The 26,313-nt window shown below is 40.9% G+C and overlaps 1 protein-coding gene and 1 long non-coding RNA gene across 15 annotated transcripts in view; one reads left to right on the top strand and one right to left on the bottom strand.

The window, feature by feature from the left end:
- ARHGAP12 (Rho GTPase activating protein 12) overlaps nt 1-3,879 on the top strand; it is a 58,088-nt gene extending 54,209 nt beyond the window's left edge. For all 13 annotated transcript variants that reach the window (XM_075212033.1, XM_075212035.1, XM_075212041.1 and 10 more), the window contains 3 exons: nt 366-500; nt 780-882; nt 2,407-3,879. In XM_075212033.1, coding sequence (XP_075068134.1) covers nt 366-500; nt 780-882; nt 2,407-2,581 — 413 coding nt within the window. In that variant the 3' untranslated portion in view covers nt 2,582-3,879. The remainder of the gene's footprint in view (nt 1-365; nt 501-779; nt 883-2,406) is intronic.
- The window catches only part of LOC142158246 (uncharacterized), a 35,295-nt gene extending 18,413 nt beyond the window's left edge, over nt 1-16,882 (bottom strand). Inside the window, exons 1-2 of one of the 2 annotated variants that reach the window (XR_012692739.1) lie at nt 16,028-16,882; nt 610-684 (exon numbers count right to left, since the gene is read on the bottom strand). This is a non-coding gene — a long non-coding RNA (uncharacterized LOC142158246). Of the gene's footprint in view, nt 1-609; nt 685-10,608; nt 10,744-16,027 lie in introns of those variants that run through there. The other variant, XR_012692740.1, reaches the window with a different exon arrangement.
- Between the last annotated feature and the right edge of the window lie 9,431 nt (nt 16,883-26,313).

The following is a 26,313-nucleotide window of genomic DNA, read 5'->3' as shown; positions in this document are numbered from 1 at the left end:
GAATTACATACAGTGGTGAACATGGACGGAGTGTAATAGAAACACCACCCACAATGTCAAAATGATGATATGGGAGACTCCCCTGAGCCTAAAGCTAAGTAAGGGTTGGATATTGTGAGAGGACAGGCGATATTGAAATAATATAAACTTTTCCCTAACCTCATCCTCACAGGTTATATTTGTTGGTGGCAAAAAATAAATCTCAAATCCCCATTACTGATATAATTCTGGATTTTATTATGAGCCAGTCTGCATTTTAAGTCTAGTGGTCCTTTAAATGCCTAGAAATATACATTTGTCATCAACACAATTATACATGTCTCTTATAATGATAATACAAGTATAATTATAATGTCTCTTTTCAGATGAGAAACTGGACTTGAATGACACTAAATGGGAAGATATTCACGTGATTACTGGAGCACTGAAGATGTTCTTCCGGGAACTGCCGGAACCTCTCTTCACATATAACCACTTTAATGACTTTGTGAATGCAATCAGTAAGTGAGAAACATAACGCTCAATGATACATTCATTCACCTTTTGTTTTGGTAAATTGCAGTGCAATAGCAAATTTAATAAAAACCCTTTTTTCTTGTTTGTACTAACCTTACACTTCAATAACAGTTGATGGAATAGCATGAACATGTTCTGGTAGCACCTGGATGTCACCACTAGAGGGCACTGCAAGATTGAATATAGCATGTCAGTTCTTTAGATCTTTGTATCTGCAGACATCATTCATAGCAAACAACTTTTTTTTCTATTTTTTAATTCAGAACAAGAGCCCAAGCTTCGTGTTCAAGCCGTCAAAGATTTAATTAAACAGTTGCCAAAACCGAACCAAGACACAATGCAGGCGCTCTTCAAGCATCTCAAACAGTGAGTTTAAAGTGCTGAGTACATTGATAAGATTTGTTATTGAAATTCTTTGATTTCTTGTAAGTGGCATTTCATAGTGGAGCTTAGCGTGGAAGCCAAGGACAATTCTTCATGGAAGCAGCTTTCAACTGCGGTTTTAAAATCTGAGCTGTCGCAGCTTGTACTTGTTGGCGAACAGACATTTATGGTGTTCTATAGAACGTAGTGGGTACATTGATTTATTTATTTTGTTCTTAAACCTGAACTCCACCAAAAACTTATATTTAGCTAAACTACAAAGATTTGCTCAATTGTGTTTCCCCAATGCGGTGAGTCCCCTGATACATCTGACAGTCCAGTGTTTCCTCCTTTGTGTTACTGCCACTTATAAATGTGTCGGAGAAGCAGACCTTGTCAGCACTGCTCTATTTCTGAATCGGGCCACCTCTAGCATAGAGAACCGCTGCACACCGGGTAAGCCACACTCTCTAGTTTAGCAAACTTCAAGCCAAAACACAAAATTTAGTTTTGTATGAAGTTCTTTAAGATTAAAGTGTACCGGTCACCTGCACACAGTGGAGGCAGCCATTTTGTAGTTGTACCCAATATTGAATAATAGTCTATGAAGGAGACACACATTTATGACACTAGCTCCTAGAGATGTGAGGCCCCCCCTTCGGCGTGGTTGCGCTCGCCCCCGGTGAGGCCCCCCCTTCGGCGTGGTTGCGCTCGCCCCCGGTGAGGCCCCCCCTTCGGCGTGGTTGCGCTCGCCCCCGGTGAGGCCCCCCCTTCGGCGTGGTTGCGCTCGCCCCCGGTGATGGCCCCCCCTTTGGCGTGGTTGCGCTCGCCCCCGGTGAGGGCCCCCCCTTTGGCGTGGTTGCGCTCGCCCCCGGTGAGGGCCCCCCCTTTGGCGTGGTTGCGCTCGCCCCCGGTGAGGGCCCCCCCTTTGGAGTGGTTGCGCTCGCCCCCGGTGAGGGCCCCCCCTTTGGAGTGGTTGCGCTCGCCCCCGGTGAGGCCCCCCCTTTGGCGTGGTTGCGCTCGCCCCCGGTGAGGCCCCCCTTTCGGCATGGTTGCGCTCGCCCCCAGTGAGGCCCCCCCTTTGGCGTGGTTGCGCTTGCCCCCAGTGAGGCCCCCCTTTCGGCGTGGTTGCGCTCGCCCCCCTGTGAGGGCCCCCCCTTTCGGCGTGGTTGCGCTCGCCCCCGGTGAGGGCCCCCTTTCGGCGTGGTTGCGCTCGCCCCCGGTGAGGCCCCCCTTCGGCGTGGTTGCGCTCGCCCCCGGTGAGGCCCCCCTTCGGCGTGGCTGCGCGCTATAGTAGGTAAACTGTTTGTGACTCAATCCATATTAAGGTCAGTAGCTCATAGTGAATTGATATCCATATCCTGCATTCATTCTCATTTTTTTCAGAGCACAAGATTGCTGCCACCATTGTATGCAGGTGACTGGTGCAGATTATGAAAAAGTTGTAAAAGCTACACAAACTTAGTTTTATCTGCTCATAGTATTTTGTATCATGACTTAACCTTTATTTTGTCTTGTTTTTCCTAGTGTTGTGGAAACTGGAGAAAAGAACAGAATGACTTTTCAGAGTTTAGCAATAGTTTTCGGCCCAACTTTGTTAAAACCGGAAACAGAGACTGGTAATATTGCCATTCACACGGTGTACCAGAATCAAATAGTGGAGCTAATTCTGCTGGAATATAATGTGATATTTGGCCGCTGATCTCACAGTTCATGAAGCGACCACTGAACAACCATCTCATTTTGAAGGACACATAATTATTCACATTAATGATCCATATTTTTTTTTTCTTTTAAACGGTTTTGGACCAAAACCGCTTAAGTTGATTTCTGCACTTCTGAAAAGATGGCGAGAGCCTCTGGAGTTCTGAATGATTTGACCTACATTTTTTTTTTTCTTTTACACATGGCATTGACTTCTCATTCTTGACTTTTTATCTAATTTTTGGGTTTTGCATTCAGTTGCTTTTTTCTAAACACGACTGCAATTCTAACACACACTGGATTGACTGGAAAATAAAACTACTATTCTGACGCCGTAGATATGAACCTTTAATCACTGTTGCTTGTTCTGAAGTGTTTGAAGCTGATCTTGGTACTTAGTGGTGAAACTTTTGAAGTTCATTTTTAGTGACATTGCATCTCGTAGGTGTCTTTTGAAGCTGACAATGACGTGTTTTGTGCTGTAAACCGGTCAATAGCAACTACAAGTATTTGGAACATTGCTCAGTTCTGCATAGAAATCAATGTATAATCTCTCGAGCTTTATTTACTGGTAAATGTTGGCTTCTGTCATTATGGCCTTGCAGAACTGCACAGTAGTATTATTATTTTTATTGTTAAACCACTGAAATCCTGCTCTGGACGGCTATTTATCAACGTGTTTGACTTTTGATTGTGTGTATAAGTCAAGTATTCTTTTACATTACTTACGGTGTTCTAACCTGAATCTAGGACTGATACTGTACACGGTGGCCATGCTGATTCTGCGGTATTAAAATAATACATGGATGTAAATAGAAGCCAAATAGCTGTATAACGTTTGGCTCATTGTATATAATGAAAGCTGTATAGTCTTATTTTCTTTTCTTTTCCCATTTCACACTTTCTAATGCAATACAGGCAGCTCTTTCCTTGATCCTCGAGGGACAAACGCCCTGCCTGTCAGAACTAGCCGTATGCACTTTTAGATCGTAACTATTTTATTTTGCAGGTAGACATTTTTAAGCAAAGGTACTGGAAATATTTAAAAGGCTTTCAGTTCTGAAGCCAGCGGGTTATTTAATATGTACAGTATATTTTAGAGAGGAAAAAAAAGCTACCACAAGAAAGTTCTATATTTCATTGTGCCTGTTGGGGTGGACTGTGCCCATTTATGAATTGGTAAAACGCTTTAAAGATCAAAATGATGACCTGTGAAGAATGGAGTATTTCTATTACATGAAACAATGTAAACCAATTTGTAAAATAAAAGTGAATCTGGAAGATTTTGTTACAAGAGATGCTGTGCGAGTTTTGTGTTTTGTGAATGTATTTGTGAAGTTTTAGTACTTTTTGTCTGTTTGTAATAAATCTAGTTGGGTAGGCTGCTGGTCAATGGTTCTGGCCATTAGCATATCATCCACCTTAAGGGTTATTTTTACTGAATATATTTGCTTTGTGTTTCTTGCCTCTGTGCCTTTTAACAAGGTCTACATATCAGTTGTCCGTTTTATTGCAATTGGATACAACACAGATTTTCTTTGGACCCTGTAGTGGTTCTAATTGTATCCAGAGAGCAATCCTGTGTCATATCCCAGGGCATAACGAAATCTATAAAATATATACATTTTGCTGAAAAGAAGGAAACAAATAAAATAAAATGTATTTAGTAGTAGGACACACAGTAAGGGCTGTAATCTAGATTTGGAGTACAAAAAATAAATAACATGAATCAGAGAAGAACATGATTGCTTATATATAGTCTTTTTTTTTTCCAAAACCCATCTGTATGCGTTTTGGGATACACGAAATCCTAATGCAACCAGCATAATCCTATTTTTTTGCTTAGGCCTTAGTTACTGGTTCCTGGAGATAAAATTATTGGTAACATTTGGTTATATAGGCCTCTCCTACATAATCTTAATATATAAATTAGGATTTGGTGCAGTATTCAGGCTCTGACTATAGTCACCGGCTGTGCCTCAGTACACCACGCAGGCCTCTAGTGCTGCTTCCTGTTTGCCGATACATGCACCACCTGACCCGGAAGTGACATCAGCGCAGTAGTCTTGATGGCCATGTATGTTCAGCGTCCTGTCCATAGCACTCTGCTGATTAAGCTGTTTTGCAGATCCTCTGTTTGCTGCCTATAGCAGCAACTAATGACCCAGGCAGTTACCCCTGCCCTGGCTATCTTTCTCCCAGGGGCCCTCAGGCTCTATTTGGGAACATCTCTAGATTTTTCTAAAATATTTTGTCTAGAGCCTTAAACATCTCTTATGTATCACCTTTTGCTTACATGAATAGATATTTGTTTATGTTGAAGTTTTTATGTGGTTTTATTTTTAGGTTTGTTTGACTAAGATCATAGAACCTATTGTATTAACGAATTGATGTGCAGTACATAAATTGGGCTACATCTAGAGTAACATCTTTCTCATCAGTCCACTAAAAAATAAAAAGAATGTCAGCACCACCAACTCGAGCCTGTCCATCTGTAGGCAAGTTTAAAGAGGGAATGGTTAGTGTTACATGTAGTTAATCTGAGTATTTAATACTAACAGCGCTGAGTATTGGCTTAATAGGTCTTTCGAACTGGTTTGGGAACATTGTGTTGTCAAACGCACCTCTTCATAAAACAATGTATGCATCAAACTTGCATTTAGTTTTACTTTAACGTTGTAATTAAAGATTGCTGGGCTGCACACGTGATCTGCTTTGCAACTAAAATTGGTTTCCTTGTGCGCAAGTAAAAATAGAGCTCTGAGCTGAAATTAACTCTTGTTCATCGTTGGATCTAAATTCTTAGTTAGGGTCTCAATTGGTTAATTCCCTCAATTTCCTTTTAGTGTCTACATACTTGTCACTGTGTAATAAAACAATTGTTTTCCTGTTCATTCCATATAAGATCATCCTAATTGTTTAAATGTGGTTCTTTGTAAAATGTAACTACTTGTCTCATTTCCATTGGTCTGCAGGGTTCAACTTGCACAAAAAAAATAGCAAAGGTCAAGTAGGTTAACTGTGTTCCCTCTTCAACACATTAAAAGACTCCATTGTGGTCCGTTCCTGGAATCCTTAGCAGTCTTTAGCGTCTCCACAATCCCCAAGGGGGTTGCAGTATGAGAGAGCTTTTGGTATTGGTGATTAAGAGGTCAGGATGGCCAACATCTACTATTCAGCTTCAGGGTCAACAATAATAATGAGCCACAGTTCCCATTTTATTATGGACTCCATTACCGTGGCTTGGTGACGGGTTTTGGGTATGAAGCAGATTTCTAATTCCCAGGGTTGACGCTGCGCTGGTAGTGACAAAGGACATACTGTAAGTCTCTCTCTTTATAATGTCTGGGAATGACAGTGTGAAATCCAAATCTTAGCCTGGAGCACAGAACAGACAGCACCCATAAATTACACAGAATGTGGCTAAGCATTCCTATATTGTTTATGATTGTAATAACATCAGGAAAATATATTTAAAATTAAATACTGCATATTGTCTCGTGTGCTTTTTTTTGTGACCTATACCACAACAATGTAGAAGCAAGTGTCAATCCACCCAAATCTAAAACTAGAATTCAGTTAATGCAAAAAACAATTGCCTTGGCCTGGATGTATTGTTTGTTTGGATCTGCCTGTGTAGCTATTGCTGTGCCACATCATACTATTAACTGCTTCATGCAGCCTGAGCGGATGTCAATGCCCCTCCACAGTGACCTTTTCATATGCATCAGGGACCTATGTATTTATTATATGAAGTGCTTGAATACAACACAAAATAAAATTGTACTTCCCATGGATGCACTATTTGTTGGATCCATTAGGTTCTCCAATGGGAAGCTCATAGGGCCAATGTGTGATTTCGTACATCCTAGACCAAAGGTCCACATTTGTCTGGGGGCCCCAACTGAGATGGGGGAGCCAGACTTTAGCGAATACGCTAGCTCAATCCATCACATAGCTGATAAAGTGTGCACTGATTTAATGTTCTGTCCTGTCGAGGTAGGGGATCTTATCACTCCCGCCTTTCTATTAGGGACTCCATTAATGGGATCCCCTTTGTCAGGAAGCTGTGCCTCAACAGGCCCCAGTCAATACAGGGGGTGTGTTCCTCTTTGGAATGGCTGTTGGAGACTTCATCACCCACCAAGCCTCGTAAGTGCCAGGCTCAACGCAGGTCAAAATGTTAGGAGATTCCAAGTCTGACCTTTCCTCTCAGGAAGAAACTTTTTTCCATGGGGACTCAGATTATGAGGACCTGACTGGATGGGATGATGACTCTTCCAGCATATAGGGGGTTGAGGATCTGATTTTAGTGGTCAGACACACCCTTGATATTCATGATATGGAGGAACCAGTGATTTTAAATTAAGAAACAGTTTATTTTCCCTTCTCCCCACAGTGTTCCGAACTCTTGGGTGAAAACAGAATGCAGTTTTCAGGTTCCATAGAGGTTTCAGTTCAACTACCCCTTCTTGGTAGTAGTCATGGAGGAATTTGAGATAACACCAATAGTAGATGCTCTCATTTCCCATCTTGCGAAATCCACCAATTCCTATTCCGAACACGGCTTCTTTAAAGGAATGAATGGATAGAATATCTTTGTTGCAACAGGTTCATCACTCATTCTTACAGTCGTTTGAGTAATCAAATGAGTGTATGCTGAGCTCCCCATCCTGTTTTTCCAATTTGGGATGCCTATATCGGAGTCAATGTCCTAAGTGGACCATATAAAGGAAACATTTAGGTGATGCTGGTCTAGGTCTATCCAGAACCTTAGCAGTAGCAGTCATGCGTACTCTCTGGCTTCAGTCATGGAAGGCAGATGCCCAAAAACCCTTATCTTTTGAGAGGACTGTGTTCTGTGGCCCAGAATGGACAGGATCATCTCTTAGGACACTGGAGGAAAGCGCTATATTCTTCCACTTAATGCTCCAATATATAAAGGACAGATATTTCAGTTCTTTCATTTCTCTGGGAAGATCCGTTCTTTGCTTAAAGTGTTCACTAAAGTGGTAAGCTGGTTTGGGGCTAGGCAGCTTACAGAAAAACAATCTGAAAGTAGTCTGTGTTTCCTCCCCACCCAAAAAAAAATTGTTACAGGTGTTGGTCTCTTGTCACACTCATCTGCTGACCTCTAATTCTAAACCTTAACACACATGGGTCACACACCATGTGACATGCGTGCAATCCCCTGTGTACAGGAAGCAAGAGGCAGACACAGGTGTCTGCCTCTCCAATGCAGAGTACCAGATTGAAGAAGGTAAATGTTAGCTGGAGGAAGGACTCTTAATGTAATGGGGGCTGGAGGCTGGGTATTCATGTAATGAAGAGGATGGGTGATAATTATTTCATAGTGGGTGGGAGATATTAGTTTATTGGTGGGGGGCAAATTATTTAATGGTGGGGACTATTTTATGTAATAGTGTGGTAAAGGTAGTACCTATTAACTTAAGGTGGGGAGATGTCAATACAGTATTTAAAGCTGGGTTGGTTTGGGAGGTTAATAATTGAATGTGCGGCTAAGTTGGGAAGAAGGTGGGCTATTTATTAAATGTGAATACTAATCTAACATCAGGGCTATTTAAAGGTGAAATAGGTGTATTTAATGTAAATACTGTTAATTTAATGTCATGACATGCTGGAGGAAATAGATTTGATTATTTTTGAATGCTAACAATTTAATGTTGGGGCTAATTTGAGGTAATCTATTTAATAAATTTGAATGCTATTTAATTTTGGGACTGGCTGCAGATAGGTAGGACAAATTATTAGACATTAGGATGCTATTGATTTAGTGTTGGGCCTGGCTTGGGGTAGGGAGGCATAGAGTGTTCACTCATTGCTAGGTTTTCCATGTTTCATGTTCCTATCCCTTTTCCCAAACAGATCCCCACATTTCAGGATTATGATAAGCAGCAACTGAGCTTATGATATGAACAGCAGCTGTTAGTGAAAGCTACAAGAACAGATAGGAGAGAGCAGAGAAGTCTGTCGACTGTACTGGTGGGGCATTCCTGAATTTGTGTGACTGTCCTGATTTGTATTGTCTGGGTATTTGAAGGGGATGTTTAATAGTTGGAGAGCAGTATTGACTCAAATGATAGCCACGCCCCTTGCATGTTGGTCATGCCCACACTGGTGGCATGGAAACCCCCTTTCAGAAATCCTGTGTTCTCCCATGGGAATCGTATGATCAGTGATCAACGCATTAGAGCAAGATTAATTTCTTGCTTTCGTAGACATCTCATGGTCTTCTCAGGATTGTGGTGGAGAAATTCTATTACCCATTTTAGTGCACTAACCTTTGATCTGGCTATAGCACCAATGGTATTTACAAAAGATGTAGCAGCTCTTAAGGTCCAAAGGATTGACAGTCATACCATACCTGGATCTTTTGATAAAGGTGAGCTCTGTCCCTCTTCGTCTGACCTATTTGCACATTACGGTGGAAACCCTGGAATCGCACAGCTGGGTTATAAAAGTGCAGACTTGCCCCTGACCAGTGCATTGTTTTTCCGGGTATTCCTTTCGACACCAGTTGTCAGTGTTTTTTTTAACAGCGGAAAAGATTCTGGACATTCAGAAAACAAGTGAAAGCTCATATCCCTTAGAGAGGTCTCTATTATCCATGAAGCTGTTGGGGAGAATGAGATCTTGCTTTGAAAATATGCAGTTTGCTTATTCTCACTCTGACATTCCAGAACAAGATTCTAGGCAGGTGGTCAAGGTCCAACTCTCTGTAGCCTCAGACTTGTTAGTTCTGTAATGACTGAAGAGGCAAAATCTCAACAAGGATCACCCCTTCTCCATCTGGGACTGGACCATGTATGCCAGTCTCAGAAAATTTGAGCAGTGATGCTGGACCGCCATCAACAGGGCCTTTAGTCCCAAGAGGAAGCGAGGCTACCAATAAACGTAGCGAGTTCAGAGCTGTGCTAAATGGTTTGCTGCAGGCTTAGTCCCTCTTAAGGGACAGACCCATATTAATTCAGTCAGACAATGCCTTGGCCATGCAGTATACAAGAGGACACCAGGGGGTAAATGTATCAAGCTGAGAGTTTTCCGGTGAGTTTGAAAAATGGAGGTGTTGCATATAGCAACCAATCAGATTCTAGCTATCATTTTGTAGAATGTACTAAATAAATGATAGCTTTTTTTTTTTTAACTCACCAGAAAACTCTCAGCTTGATACATTTACCCCTAAGAGTCCTCTGGTAATGAAGGAGACAGCCAAGATTATGTGCTGGGTGGAAAAATTATGTCCCAGCAATCTCCGCTAAATTTATACTAGGACTGGACAATTAAGAGACCGTCTTCTTGAGTCGGCATGCCATACATGCTGGGGAGTGGTCCCTCCATCCTGAGATTTTCAACAAGATGGTGGAGAGATGGGGTCAGCCAGAGGTAGAGATAATGGCCTCTCGAACCACAAAATAATTTGGTACTCTGGAAGAACCAGAGATCTGCTGGCTTTCCTAGTGGATGCCATGAATGCTTCACATGTAAACACCAGGTAGTGTTTCTCTTCACTCCGATTCCCATGCTGAAGAAGGCCAAGATAGAAGGCATCCCAGTAATTCTAGTAGCGCCAGAATAGCAGAGAAGATCATGGTATGCCAATATTCTATGCATAGTGGCAGAACCACTGTGCAGACTATCCCTCAGAGGAAATCTTCGAAGTCAGGGTCCATTTTACCACCATGACTTAGCCTGTCTGGCTTTAATGGCATGGCTGTGGGAGGCCATGATTCTTTGAGCTAAGGATCATGGTCTGAATGACCTCAGATAGCCCAAGGCCAGTTGGCTTCCTCTAAACATTACCACAGAGGGCCTGATTCTTTAAGGAACTTAGGCAAGAAATTGAGTAAGTTTTCTTAAGTTTTCTGGACAAAACCATGTTGCTATGCAAGAGGTGCAAATTAGTTTATTATTTATCACATAAGTTAAATACTGGCTGTTTTTCTTCATGTAGCACACAAATACTTATTTGTACACTGAAATTCAAAGTTTATATTTGTGTCTCACCATAAAATCCATGTCTCAAATTCCATTTGGGGACACTGCATTCCCACCCCTTTTAGTTCTTCACTGGTTTTTGGTTGATTGTGGTTCTTGTTTGATTGTCATTTCAGTCCTAAATAACTGAATAGTCTTCATGGAAGGGGCATAGAAGGGTAGGAGCAGGCCAGACAAGTTTTAGTATACATGAGTACATTACTCCCCGCACAGCGCCCTCTATACTCCATGGTGAACAATGTCCCCCAAATGGATTAATAAAAATGGATAAATCCTCTTTTATCACATATCGACTGTTAATCAGCTGTAATTTTCCCAACCATACTTTTATTTCATGTATGCCACTCAAATTTACATTATACATACTATATGTGTATATATATGTGTGTATGTGTATATGTGTGTATATATATATATATATATATATCTCATACTTGTCAGCTCTCCCTGAATGTCAGGGAGACTCCCTGAAATAAGGGTGATCTCCCTTACTCCCTGAAGAGTCTGGCATTCTCCCTGATGCTGGACCAGTACAAGACGTGGTTGACTTCGCCATCTGTGGCACGATGACACAGTTCAGAAATTGTGTCCTATGTCCATGTATTGATGCCTATGGAGGTGGCCATTTTCATGGAGACCAAGATTTAATCGAAGACTGACAGGTAAGACAACATGACTTCAGTAATGGAGACAGAAATGTAAAAGACACTTCAGTCTCTAGAGATTCATTGACTGCTTTTCTTTAACGCATAGTTGCCTACTCTCCCGGAATCTCCGGGAGACTCCCGCATTTCTGGGAGACCTCCCAGGCTACCAGGAGAGCTGGGCAACCTCCCGCAATAGATAAGTGGCGGGGGGGCTTAATGACGCAAATATCGCTGCATCTTAGCCTCAAAATGGTGCGATTCATCAAGCCCCGCCCCCACACACCCACCTCCCCCAGGATCTCCCTGAAACCAACGAGGAAAAGTTGGCAAGTATGATATATATATATATATATATATATGTGTATATATATATATAATTTCAGTCAAATTCATGAGATAGCATTGTGTTAGATTTATTGTATATGATAAAAAGCTTTGCTTAGAAACTCCCCTGCAAGCAATGCTGGTTCTGAGAAGTCTATACATCCGCTGTTAGCCTGTTCATAAAACACAGACATTGACAGGCTAGCTCGGGGCATAACTCCAGATACCTTTAATTAATCACATGTGTGGCATTGAAAATGACAGCTTCAGTTACTGAAACACCTGTGATTAATTGGAGATAGGCGAAACATGGGCCTGATGCCAGTATTTGAGAATCTGAGACTGTCCAGCCCTGACCTGTTTCAGTTGAGAAGTAAAATGACTGCCACATGCAGGTTTGTTTCCGTGAATAAAGCTTGTGTTATTCTAGCCATAGGTGCTGCGCGACTAGTATCACATATCCCATCTGTAACATGCTATCCTGTATATATAATATATAGAATATATTAGCTAAATTGAAGCTGCATTCTATTGTCCCTGTAGCTGGCTCCATTTAACTACATTTGTTTAAATATGACTGATGAAGATGTTGGTGTAGCGCTTTGCTTCTACAAACGGTTGGTTCAAGGCGTTCCTAGCAGAAGGCTCCTCATTTTGCACAAGACATGTAAAATCAAGATTTTGTTTTGCAGAAATATATTATTTAAATGGACTTCAGGAGCTGGGGCGAGAGAATTTAGTGGGTGTGGGTGGTGGCCTGTTCTTTGTTTAACAGAACAAATGCAGAGCATTTTCCTCCCTGCAAAAGGACTTTAGACATGCCCTTGAAGATTTTGGAAATTGGGCTTCAGGATACACTTTCAATTTCTTTCTCACCTCCCAGGTGCATTTTCTACAGGATGAAGAAATGTAATGGAAACAAATGTATCTACAGAAAATTAAATCAACATTAAATATGCTGCAAAACCGTATGTTTTGTGGATTGAATATTTTATAACTTTATTTTATTTAGCAAAGTAGAGTCTAAGCTTTTGTAAAAAGATCTGAGGCTCTCAACGCGTCGCTGACTAGCCGGGGCATGGGCCCACAAGGAGGGCGCCACCGTCTGGGCAGCCAGAGTAGATCTTGCAAAGGGAAAAGAGGATTGCGAGCCCGTTCCAAATCTACCCAAGGTTTTGTATTGGGGGGAAGAGACCAGTCTCTAATTGTGCAAGGAGGCAAGCCACATGATATCTAGCCAGGTCTGGAAGAGCTAGACCACGCATTTGTCTGGTTAAGGACATACGAGCACTTGCTATTCGGGGGGGTTTATTCTTCCAAATATATGAGCACATGATAGAGTGTAGTTTGTCCATTATAGATTTTGGGAAATACAAGGGCAATGTATGGAACAGATACATTAGTTTTGGCAAAAATCATCATCTTAAAAGCTGCCAGCCTCCCTAACCAGGAGACCTCGCTGCACATCCATGACATCACATCTCAAGGTGAGAATTAGGGGAATCAAAGCCGCGAAGTTAAGGTCTACAATGTTGTATATCGAGGGAGTAACCTGAATGCCCAAATACTGGAGCGCTGCAGACTTCCAAGAGTAAGGAAAAAGAGCTCCAAGGCTCGACACTTTAGCTGGCGGTAAATTAATAGGTAACGTGTCGGATTTAGTGGTATTCAGCTTATAGTAGGACGCTCCACTGAATTTATCAAGTATAGCATGAAGGGGCGGCAGCGAGGACTCCGGGTCAGTTACAAATAGTAAAATGTCATCTGCAAAAAGGCATAGCTTGTAAACCGTCTGATTGTCTGTAACCCCAGGAAAGGACTCAGCCTGTCTAATAGCTTGAGCAAGAGGTTCTATTGCTAGAATGAAATTTAGGGGAGAAAGGGGGCACCCTTGGCTGGTGCCATTAGAAATCTTAAAATGATCGGACAGAAAGCCGTTGCTAAGCACTCTAGCTATAGAGGGCCATAATCCCATTCAAAAACCTATCTTTCAAAGCGAAGAAGGACCTGTTTCATAAACCCCCAGTGTAACCTGTCAAAGGCCTTTTCTGCGTCGAGGGAGAGAATTACCAGTTCTTGGTGGGACCCCTCGACACTTTCAATAATGTTAAAGACTCGCCTTGTATTGTCAGAGGCCTGACGCCCGCCGACAAATCCCACCTGATCGGGGTGTATGAGCTGCGGGATGAGGTCTTGTAATCTATTAGCAATGAGCTTGGCATAAATTTTAATGTCCGTATTTAACAAGGCAATAGGTCTGTAGTTAGAGCAATATGCAGGGTCCTTCCCTGGCTTCGGGATTGTTATCAGCCGAGATTCGAGCATCTCTTTAGGGAAATGCCCCTGTTCAGTACCAGTATTATACACTTGCATAAGAATAGGGGCTAAGTCAGACTTAAAGGCACTATAGAAATTATTAGTATAGCCGTCTGGGCCTGGGGCTTTATCTTTCGGTAATTTTTTGATAGCCTCTTCAATTTCAGGCTGTGTCCACGGGGCATCTAAGGTCACGGCTGATTCAGGATCTAGACTGGGGAGATTTAGGCCTTGTAGGAAGGAGTCTATGGTTTTACTATTAGGCTGGATCGTAGAGGGATCATCCTTCAGATTGTATAGGGTGGCATAGAACTTTGCAAATATATTGGCTATATCTTTGGGGTTAGAAGCTTTCTGATCCCCTCCCAACGATAAATATTTTATTCTGTTCCTAGCTTGTCGGCCTCTTAATTTGCGCGCTAGCATCTTCCCTGCTCTGTGTTGAGAGCCTGGGATAAGCTGGTTGAGACCTCCCCTACCATATTCCTCCCTGCTAATAACCTGTCACTGTGGACTTTGGCGAAATTGATCCCAGACTTGAATTTGTCCCTGTGGATAACGAATGGCATAGTAGACCTAAGGTCTTTATTTGATGACCAGGGGTTGATGTCTTTCGCACAAATTCAGCACCAATTCCATATACCTACAAGAGATTTTTACAAATATTTACAAATCAGGCACTGGATTGCTTCCCTCTTGAGATATAACATGACCCTGCAGGCCCCGCCAGCCCCACTTATCTCGAAACTTACGAAGGGAGATAATAGAGCTGGGATCACCTTCTGGTACGGATTCACTTCCCCGAAGCCAATAGCCAAAATTTCTAGCCAACTCCAGTGGGAATCAGATCTCCAGACATCCTTCACAGAGGACCAGTGGCAGGCAGTTTATGTAAATGCTTTTCGTATGTCCAAATGTTTAAACCACACTGAAATGTTTATCAAACAAGTTGATAGACTATACCTGACCCCCTCCAGAATCCATAAAATGTGGCCCTCCAAGTCTAAGTTGTGCTGGAGACAATGCTCGATGGTTGGGGATTTGCTTCATATTTTTTTGGCATGTCCGGTTTTACGCTCCTTTTGGGCTCAGGTATTTGATTTAGCTAAGAGGGTGACCGGATTAGATCTTTTTAAGGCCCCTGAAATTGCCCTTCTTCAAATATATCCACCTCATGTCACAAGACAGGCCTGTTATGTGTTTAACCATATAATTACTGCTGCCAGAGCTGCCATAGCCCAGGCATGGAGGGCGCCGCTACCCCCCACCCTGTCAAAAGTAATAACCAAAGTCCATTATGCATTCGAGATGGAAACACTTGATGTCCCCTACTCTATGAGACCATCCTCCCCACTGTGGAAATGGTTTGAATATCATGTCTAAGTGACTGATGGGGGTGGTGCTCCGGTTAATAATCCTTCTTCCCCTCCCCCTACTAATGGAGGTCCTATGCCAATAGATGTGCCTTGATGGAGTGTTTAAATTGGGCAGTCAAAGATTTAGACCAAGTCTGGTGGGTTAGGTGAAATAGCCACAGTAGAATGTAGAATGTATGCTGTATAATGTCTCTAACCTGCATACGCTGTATTGGTGTGTTCATATCCCCCACCCTCCCCTTCTTTCTTTCTGTATCCCCCGTTAACCTAACAAATCTCAATAAAAATGATTAATGAAAAAAAAATAAAAACAAAATCTGAGCTTATTCACACTTGTGATGAACTCTAGGAACTAAGCAGTATCAGGCCTCTGCAAAGGATACAAGGTCACTTCTTGCAGTTGGAAAATAAAATAGCTTTCCTTACATGCTATTAAGAAGGTTCTTTACAGTAAGAGCAGTGATTCTCTGGAATATACTGTGCAGCAGTGACGGACTGGGTCTAAACATATTGGTTGCCAGGAGACAAAGGGAGCCCACCCACAACTATAAATCTATCATTTAATTTTTATAAGTAATGGATACAATTTTCAAAATAATTAATATGTGGAAAAAAGGTACAATTAAAATTTTTGTACAATAAATGTCTATTTTTTTTTATTTTTTTTTAGTAATTACAGTATAATATACATATATTGTACATATTGCTGGCAGTGTAGAAGAGAAGTAAGCGCCTTAGTAAATGGATATATTCAAATATGCTTACCACAAGGAAGATAATCACAGGCACTTCAAATAGTATGTTGAATGGGTGATTTTTCCAAACGACAGTTCCTCAATGCTGTCCAAGGAGATCAGATACTCTCAGAAAGAAACAAATGCATATCATAGTGTATTATCCTTTAAACACCAAATTCCAAAACCAGGAGTATTCCATCATAAATGTGTACCAGAATGTGATAAATATGAGGCTTATCTGTATAATAATGTATCCTCTGTCGCTGGCACTGAATCCTCTCATATGGTTATTCCGTGATCCCTCTGGATATCATGTCCGTGTACATAAATGCCAAATAAACAGGGGAAAAAAACCGCACAATAGTGTATTATCCTCAAAAATATGAGTACACTGTACCAATTAACTTTCCAAATATTAAATGCGTACCAGAATAATAGAGATTAAAGGCATATCTCAATGGTCTTGTATCCAAACTCATAAGAAATGGATACTTCATATCTACTTTTTTATCATCTTATTTTTTTCTGGACTAACCTACCAATATCTGAAGCAGAGCTGCGACATGTACATATGGGACTTATTTTCATTTTCATATGAACTTTAATTTATTGTGTGTCAGATATACATTGAAGCGCAAAGGGTATTCACACATTGGTCTATATTATCTTTTGATACAAAGGTCTGTTGCTTTAAGTATAGCACTTTCTAATCTTTCCCAGCTCTCCCGCACTCCTTTCAAGTTCTTCCACTCTGCCAGAAAATCACTTACACATTTTCCCATCTCTACAAAGTCAACCTTCCTAAAATCTAACACCTTTGTATTTGTGTGGTATGAGTCGGTCTCTGTCTTTATACTAAACCATACTGCTTGATGATCACTGTATCCTATATTGGAACTTCTAGTATATTTTGTAGTAACTAAAAGGTCATTAACATTATTAGCATATTGCCTAATGTTTAAAGGGACCCACTTCATCAGGGTCCCACAGGGCCCATTTCCCATCGGGCACGCTGACACCCTGGCCAGTCCGCTACTGGTTGAAAATGACCAAACTTTTATCATTTGTGGGTGGAGTTGGAGCAGAACGAAGGTGGTGATTAATTTGCCCCAATTTAGCGATTCTAAATGTTGGGAGGTATTATGTACTCAATTTAATTCCAAACCTTTCTCATAGACTTTCTAGGCATTTTGCTGTGTAGGATAAAGCTGCTTTATCCTGTCTACTAAGGAAGTGGTTATTATCAATATTTAGATGCTTACACTTTTACTGTACCATAAGAAAAGAGTTTTTATCATGATTTTTATCCTTCATTTATAAAATGCCAACATATCACCGTGTAATACTTTGAAGAGATCATAATCAGGCACGGGCTGGGAGATGACAGCCCGCGGGGAGCACAGGCGGCTGCATTCCATAACACAGGATGATGATGCGGCTGCATCCCGTGTCATGTGATGCGGCCACCTGTGCGCTGATGCGGCCGCATCTCGTGTCATCAGATACGGCCGCGGGTAAATATCCTGTGGAATTGAATCCGGAGGGCGGCCGGCCCTAATAGCGGCGAGTCTGAGCGGCCCGGGGGGGGGGGGGGGGGGGCGATGCCCCCCTGCCCTCCAGCCCCTGATCATAGTACAACTAAATGAAGTACAATGATGTGACACAGAAGGTAAAAATGGCCCTACTGACATGAGCCTGCGATTTAATAGGTGTGGGAACAAATGATACATCATTTAGTGGCATAACAATAGCTGCTGGTAGAGAATGTGTCTGACTGCTTCAAGGCAGCCACTGATATTACAGAAGCCATTGGTGGCTGGCAGTTCTGTGTGGCTATTGGCTGTGTGTTACCGTTGGGATGAGGAGAGACAGTGTAAGGTGGAGACATGAAAGATGAACTAGTTAGTCAGTTTTTGACAACCATGACTGTCCTTCACCATTTATCTTACCTGAATCCTTCTCCATTCTCTGACTCTGTGCTGCTAATTCAAATTGTTTGATCATTTTTGTTAAAGGTATTTTCCACTTTATTTAAGTTTACTATATCCTCCCCCTTCCCAAATAATGGTACTTTTATTGGTCACCCATCATTTACTCAATGTAGGGGCTCACATATAACTGGGACCTTTGCTTAATCACTTCCGGCTACTTGTCTCCCAACAGCAGGAAATGTCTAACCAGATTTCACCCATTGAAAGCCTTAGACCCTCTGGGCATAAGGAGCATGATTGGTGTTTCTTTTGTGTAAAATGCGCATAATTACTCTGTGTATGCCGAGAACTGGACCATACACCACAGAACGTAACAACTTCCAATTCATCTTCAAGCGCAAAGGACCCAAATTACAGTCTACGATTTCAGGGAGCGAGCAGGGACGCTTTCCTGCAGACAATGTACCATAAGGTCGGGCTAAGCTCAAGCGCACCAAGCAGCGTTTGATTCAAGCTTTGGACATCTCTAAAGTACGTGTTTTTCAGCCATATCTCTCCCTCCAGGCACAGGTCTAGTCTAACTGCCGACTACTAGTAATGACGGCTGAGTATGTATGCTAGAGCATGTGTTTTAAATCAGGAGCAACTGTAAACATGTTGTTTTATGTACAGTAGACATTAATTATATCCTAATAAATGTTTTTCATGGGGGAGGGAAACTTTTTTTTTAAATTTTTTGTCATTAATGACTATATTATAAATAGGTGACATTAATTGAATAGGTTTTTTTTCTGCGTTCTTTTGTGAGTTTTCACATATATCTAGTAGATCAGAGCAGACCTACACCCGTATTCATAACCAGACGTAGCTTCACATCCTCTCCTTGTGGAATATGGATGTGTGTACACCCGTTTCATGCGCATATTCTAAAAGACACACATTATATTAGTTTTGCATCCCTTAATGAATTAGGCCCTTTATGTCTTATCTCCTCTGCTGTGGAGAGGGGAGGGACCGCCACCAAAGTACTATCATTGGGAAGAGTGGACATTTATTACACTTATTAGATAAAATGTAAATATTAATGCCAATAAATGTATTTAGTGGGATGGGCAGCAGTGTTTTATTTGGACATATTTAAGTTTTCTTAAGGTGTTATAGGGATAAATGCCTAATAGTACAGTCCCAGTTATTGTGTCTTTATAAGGTAGAAAACCATAAATGATTTGTTTTTTTCTTTTTGATAACTGCAATCTTCTGACAGTTATGGACCTAATTAGCAGTATATTTAGAGGTCTAGAAATACATTTAAAAGAGAGTCAGATTTATTATGTATATTAAATGAAAATATGTGATAGGAGTTGAGTGAAAGTAGATTGGAATAAAAGAAAATCTTGGTGACAGAAGACTATATCATCAGATGTGTGATAAATATCCTGTGCACTCTGCCTCTTTATGGAATGTTGAGCTGAGTGAGGTCATGATGTGACATCATAATGGTAACTACTGATATCACTCCTACAAGACTCCACCCTCTGTCACACACAGGACACTGACCCAGCACCAGCATCCATCACCAGCTCTCCTGCATATACTGACTACATCCTCTGGACCGCGCCATCCTCTGACATTTGCTTCAGAATTTTGTAACCATCTCGCCGCAAGTGGCCTGCATTAGGTAAGTATATCATCATAAACCTGTGGATGTGCCTGCAGACATGGAGCTGACTACCCTAAAACTTGTGTTGATCATGTGAAGGTAAAATGTGTATTGATTATGTGAAGGTGAAACGTGTGTTGATCATGTGAAGGTGAAATGCATGCTGATCATGTGAAGGTGAAATGCGTGTTGATCATGTGAAGGTAAAATGCATGCTGATCATGTGAAGGTGAAATGCATGCTGATCATGTGAAATTGAAATGCGTGTTAATCATGCTCAACACACATTTCATCTTCACATGATCAACACACATTTTACCATCACATGATCAACAAGCATTTCAGCATCACATGATCAACACGCTTTTCACCTTCACCTTCACATAACATGATCATCAAGCATTTCACCATCACATGATCATCAACCATTTCACCATCACATAATCAGCAAGCATTTCACCATCACATGATCAGCAAACATTTCACCATTACATGAGCAACACGCATTTCACGTTCATATGGTGAACACGCATTTCACGTTCATATTGTGAACACGCATTTCACGTTCATATGGTGAACACGCATTTCACATTACATGAGCAACACGCATTTTATGCTCACATCATAAACACACATTTCACCTTCACATGAGCAACAAGAATTTCACTTTCACAACAGCAACAAGCATTTCACCATCACATGATCAAAAAACATTTCATCATCATATAAACAGCACACATTTCACCATCATATGATCACTAAACATTTCACCACCACATAATCAACAAACATTTCACGTTCATATGGTGAACACGCATTTCACGTCCACATGAGCAACACGCATTTCACATTCATGTGGAGCGCATGCATTTCACGTTTACATGGTGAACACGCATTTTACGTTCACATCATGAACACTCATTTCACCTTCACATGAGCAGCAAGCAATTCCCCTTCACCTGAGCAACAAGCATTTCAGCATCACATGATCAACATGCTTTTCGCCTTCACATTACATGATCATCAAGCATTTCACCATCACATGATCATCAAGCATTTCACCATCACATAATCAGCAAACATTTCACCATCACATGATCAGCAAGCATTTCACCATCACATGATCAGCAAGCATTTCACCATCACATGATCAGCAAGCATTTCACCATCACATGATCAGCAAGCATTTCACCATTACATGAGCAACACGCATTTCACATTCATATGGTGAACACGCATTTTACATTACATGAGCAACATGCATTTTACGTTCACATGAGCAACACGCATTTTATGTCCACATCATAAACACACATTTGACCTTCACATGAGCAACAAGAATTTCACTTTCACAACAGCAACAAGCATTTCACCATCACATGATCAAAAAAATTTCACGTTCATATGGTGAACACGCATTTCACGTTCACATGAGCAACACACATTTCACATTCATGTGGAGCACACGCATTTCACATTCTTTTGGATCACACGCATTTCACGTTTACATGGTGAACACGCATTTTACATTCACATCATAAACACTCATTTCACCTTCACATGAGCAGCAAGCAATTCCCCTTCACCTGAGCAACAAGCATTTCACCACTACATGACCAACAAACATCACATGATAAACAAACATTTCACCATCACATGAACAGCACGCATTTCACCATCATATGATCAACAAACATTTCACCATCACATAATGAACAAACATTTTACTATCACATGATCATGAAGCATCACATGATCAGCACGCACTTCACCATCACTTGATCAACACGCATCACACGATCAACATGCATTTCACCATCACATGATCAACAAACTTTCACCATCACATGAGCAACAAGCATTGCACCAGTACATGATCAATAAGCATCACATGATAAACATGCATTTCCCCATCACATGATCAACAAGCATCACATGATCAACATGCATTTCACCATCAAGTGATCAACAAGCATTTCACCATCACATGATCAACAAGCATCATACATGATCAATAGACATCACACGATCAACATGCATTTCACATCACATGAGCAACAATCACATGACAACACGCATTTCACCATCACATATTCAACAAACATTTCACTATCACATGATCAACAAACTTTCACCATCACATGAGCAACAAACATCACATAATCAAGTATTTCACCATCATATGATCAAAAATCTTTTCACCATCATATGATCATCAAAAATTGCACCAGCACACGATCAGCAAGCATCATACATGATCAACACGCATTTCACCATCACATGATCAATAAACATCCCATGATAAACATGCATTTCACCATCACATGATCAACAAACATTTCACCATCACATGATCAGCAAGCATCATACATGATCAACACGCATTTCAACATCACATGATCAATAGACATCATATGAACAACATGCATTTCACCATCACTTGAGCAACAATCATCACATGATCAATAAGCATTTCACCATCACATGGTCAACAAACATTGCACCAGCACATGATCAACAAGCATTACATGATCAACAAACACTTCACCATCACATGATCAACAAACATTTCACCATCACATGGTCAACAAACATTGCACCAGCACATGATCAACAAGCATGACATGATCAACACGCATTTCGCCATCACATGACCAACAAACATTTCAAAATCACATGATCAGTAAACTTTCACAATCACATGAGCAACAAGCATCACATAATCAACAAACACTTCACCATCACATGTTCAGCAATCATTTCACCTTTACGTGATCAACGAGCATTTCATCTTCATATATACATATTTGATTAAGGCTCAGTAATGTATCTCTGCATAGCCCCTTAATGCCCAGAGGGAAGGGCAGTCCTTGCAGCCATGGTTCCCCAGAGGTTTCCTCCACAGGGGGTTTTTCCTCTCCTGAGTGCTGAAGGATGACTCTTCGTGAGTCCGGGGTATCCATTATATTGGTTCTCTTATAGAACAAGTTTGTAAGAGCCATAGGCCAATCTTCGACCATATGTTCTTTTAATATGCAGAGTAAAAAATGTAAGTTTTAATGTTAAAGAAAACCTTAATAAATTTATTTTAAAATACTGTATATTTGTTTGATTTTCCTTTTGTTTTCTTCATAAATGCTTCTGAAATGGGAAGAGAAGTTGTGTGTGAGACAATGACTGAGGGCAGAGATGGTGATGGAGGGCAGTACAGGGGTAGATGAAAGAATGAAATCTCAGCTTATTACACATAGACCACAGGTAAAGAGAAGATAAAGGCAAATCTGAGGGTTGAGGAGGAAAAGACTAAGGGCTTGATTTACTAAGCTGCGGGTTTGAAAAAGTGGGGATGTTGCCTATAGCAACCAATCAGATTCTAGCTTTCTTTTATTTAGTACCTTCTACAAAATGACAGCTAGAATCTGATTGGTTGCTATAGGCAACATCCCCACTTTTTCAAACCCGCAGCTTAGTAAATCTAGCCCCAAGACTAAGTGTACACAATGATTTTAATCCATCCGTGCTACTTCCAGTTTTCTGTCTTCTGTAAGTTAGATGTCAGCACACTTGGGGTTATTGGTCTGTATGCGAAAAATAAATACCTGTCCGCATTGGTTTCTTCAGATAGCATGAGATGGATGTGGATGGACAAGAACAGACATGTCCTTTCATATCCACAGTAGTCTTAGGGTTTGTGACCAAACCCCCTTGTGCACAGTCATTGCTTATTCTCATGTATCAATGACCCCTAGTGCCCCAGTCTTACCCTAATGTGTCTCCTCCATCTACTGATGGAAACATGGGGAGCACCATGGGCACTAGCTCTAAGGAGGGAAGATGATCACCTGGAAGAGACATCTGATGTTTATAAGTCATAAGAACTAATAATACATCTAATATGTGGTCAAAGAGGGGCTAAATATTCTGTGTCAAAGAAACATATATCAATGTACCCTAACCCCTCCTCCCCACACACACAACAGGTTGTGTGTCATGACACCCACCAGAATCACAATAAACCAGCTCTGATCAGCCTTTGAAACATATTTGATGTGTGTTACCTGATATCACGATTATTGTTGGATATATGATTGGGAAGTGGAGGAGCCCAGAGAGCGTATTTAGGCACCACACATTGGAACTGGAAGAAGGAGACAGACTCTACGGTGAGACTTGGATGGATTGGAAAGCTGCACAGAGGATCCTGACACATGTTGCAGTCTACAAACAGAAATATAGTATCTGACAATAAAAAAATAACAACAACAACAGTCCATTTCGGGAGCACATATTTTACTTTGGTTATTTTTATATCTTGCATTTTGTTTTTGTTTTTATTAGTCTGTGTCTTACATTTTTAAAATGTTATGTTGTTGGTGTCAGTGGTTTATGATACATAACATATAAAACACATAAGTATCAAAAAGGTAAGATACATATTACACCCATCTGCTGGGTCAGACACATCAGATACATCCAGTTCTGCACCCTTTTGATACAAAGGTCTATTGCTTTAAGTATATCACTTTTTAATCTTTCCCAGTCTCCTGCACTCCTTTCAAGTTCTTCCCCTCTGCCAGAGAGTCACTTACACATTTTCCCATCTCTACAAAGTCAGCCTTCCTAAAATCTAACACCATTGTTTTTTTTTGTGGTCTCTGTCTTTATACTAAACCATACTGCTTGATGATCACCGGAATCTATATTGGAACTTCTAGTATATTTTCAAGCAGCTAAAAGGTCAATAACATTTTTAACATATTGTCTAATGTTTAAGGGCAAGTTGAAACTCTTGCCAGTCCGCCACCGCTGCACAGGACATCGTAGACACATTCAGGAAGGCAGAAGCATGGAAGCCGTCATTGTGTGGGTCTGGGCATAGTCAGATTGTCTTCATGGAGTCAGGAATTATAAATATGAAGGAATGTACTTTAATCAGCTAAATATGTAAAAGTACAAAACCTAAACACCACAAGTTGTCCAGACCTTAAAATTCACCGGTTCTGTCCTAGTACGATCTAAATGAGCTTATAGGAACCCTATTAATTTGGGAACATCAAAAGTCTTATTTCTGAGAAAATAGAGACTCCTGATAATGATGGGAAGAAATATGTCAGCACTCAATCTAATCTTTAATGGGTTCCTGTGTGATTTAAAATGTAATTCAGTGTTATTCAGCACATTCAAGTGTAATAAAATGCTTGAGATTACTTAGAAACGTGCATTTTTTGGCTAAAGAACGTCATTAATACCAAATATTGTTATTAAGATTCTTTTATACACATTTATATTGATTAATGCTGTTGTGAACAATTGTTTTTTTTTTATTATGCAACTATGCTTGCCTAATCTGATATTGATAGTTATCCATGGGCAGCACAGTGGCTCAGTGGTTAGCACTTCTGCCTCACAGCAGTGGGGTCATGAGTCTGATTGCCGAACAGACTCATGTTCTCCCAATGTTTGCGTGGGTTTCCTCCAGGTGCTCCGGTTTCCTCCCACACTCCAAAGTCACACTAGTAGGTTAATTGGCTGCTGACAAAATTAACCCTGCATGTATAAGTTAGGGAATTTAGACTGTAAGCTACAATCGGGCAGGGACTGATGTGAGTGTGTTCTCTGTACAGCGCTGCGGAATTGGTGATGCCATATAAATAAATCATGATGATCACCATCTATTTATTTTATATAGCGGCACTAATTCCGCAGCACTGTACAGAGAACTCATTCACATCAATCCCTGCCCCATTGGAGCTTACAATCTAAATCCCCTAACATACACAGACCAAGAGAAACTAAACTCAATTTAATAGCAGCCAATTAACCTACCAGTATGTTATTTTTGAAGTGTGGAAACCGAAGCACCCGGAGAAAACCCACGCGAACACGGGGAGAACATATAAACTTAACACAGATAAGGCCATGGTCGAGAATCAAACTCATGACCCTAATGCTGTGAGGCAGAAGTGCTAACCACCTGATGATACTGTAATTCTGACATTTTCTATGACCTACATGTGAAACAAATCTGTCTTCATTCTTAGAAAAAATAAAACTAAGAACAAGATACAGCAGCAAAGACTGATGAGTACAGATCTATATTTTATCAAAGCATGGAACAAAATGTATTTATTACCGTTGCAGTCTGCGATATCACCTAGGAGCAAATTACATTCTTCTAGCTGTAATTTCCTTTTAAAGGGTGAGGATACAGCGCAGGCTAAGAGCAGATTTACTTAACGTATAAGCTCTAATGAAATGTGGCTTCTTCTGAAAAACATTAAAAGCAAACTTCCTCCAGGCTACAGATTTAAGTAGTCTATTGATTCTTTTTTTTTTCCCCCTCTCTCGTTTTCGGCAGTTGAAAGTGAGAATTAGGTTAGACTGATTCCCTTAGAAGCAAATAAATAAATAAATTGTACTCAACCTCTAATTTAGAGACTTTCCCATTGGAGTGTGAATGCAAAATAGCTTGTCCACAGTACCCAGTGTCTGTCTGATTAATCTCCATAGTAACTCTACTTGAGCAAATTATTATTCCCTCCTCATGCTCTGTTATCTCTCCTGTTTATATATAAGATTAAGTAGGTCTGTTCTTTTGCTTCCTTCTGAGGTTGAAGCTTGCTTTAACCCCAATTAATCCACCAGTGCAATATTTAGTGAAAGCAAAGCAAGGTGATTCTTTTGTGCTGCCTTTCGGCACCTTGTCCCCAAGAATTGATGTGG

Source organism: Mixophyes fleayi, chromosome 5 (assembly GCF_038048845.1).
Source record: "Mixophyes fleayi isolate aMixFle1 chromosome 5, aMixFle1.hap1, whole genome shotgun sequence".
NCBI lineage: Eukaryota > Metazoa > Chordata > Amphibia > Anura > Limnodynastidae > Mixophyes > Mixophyes fleayi.
The sequence above is the reverse complement of the archived record's forward strand: the minus strand, read 5'-3'. Positions and strand labels throughout refer to the sequence as shown.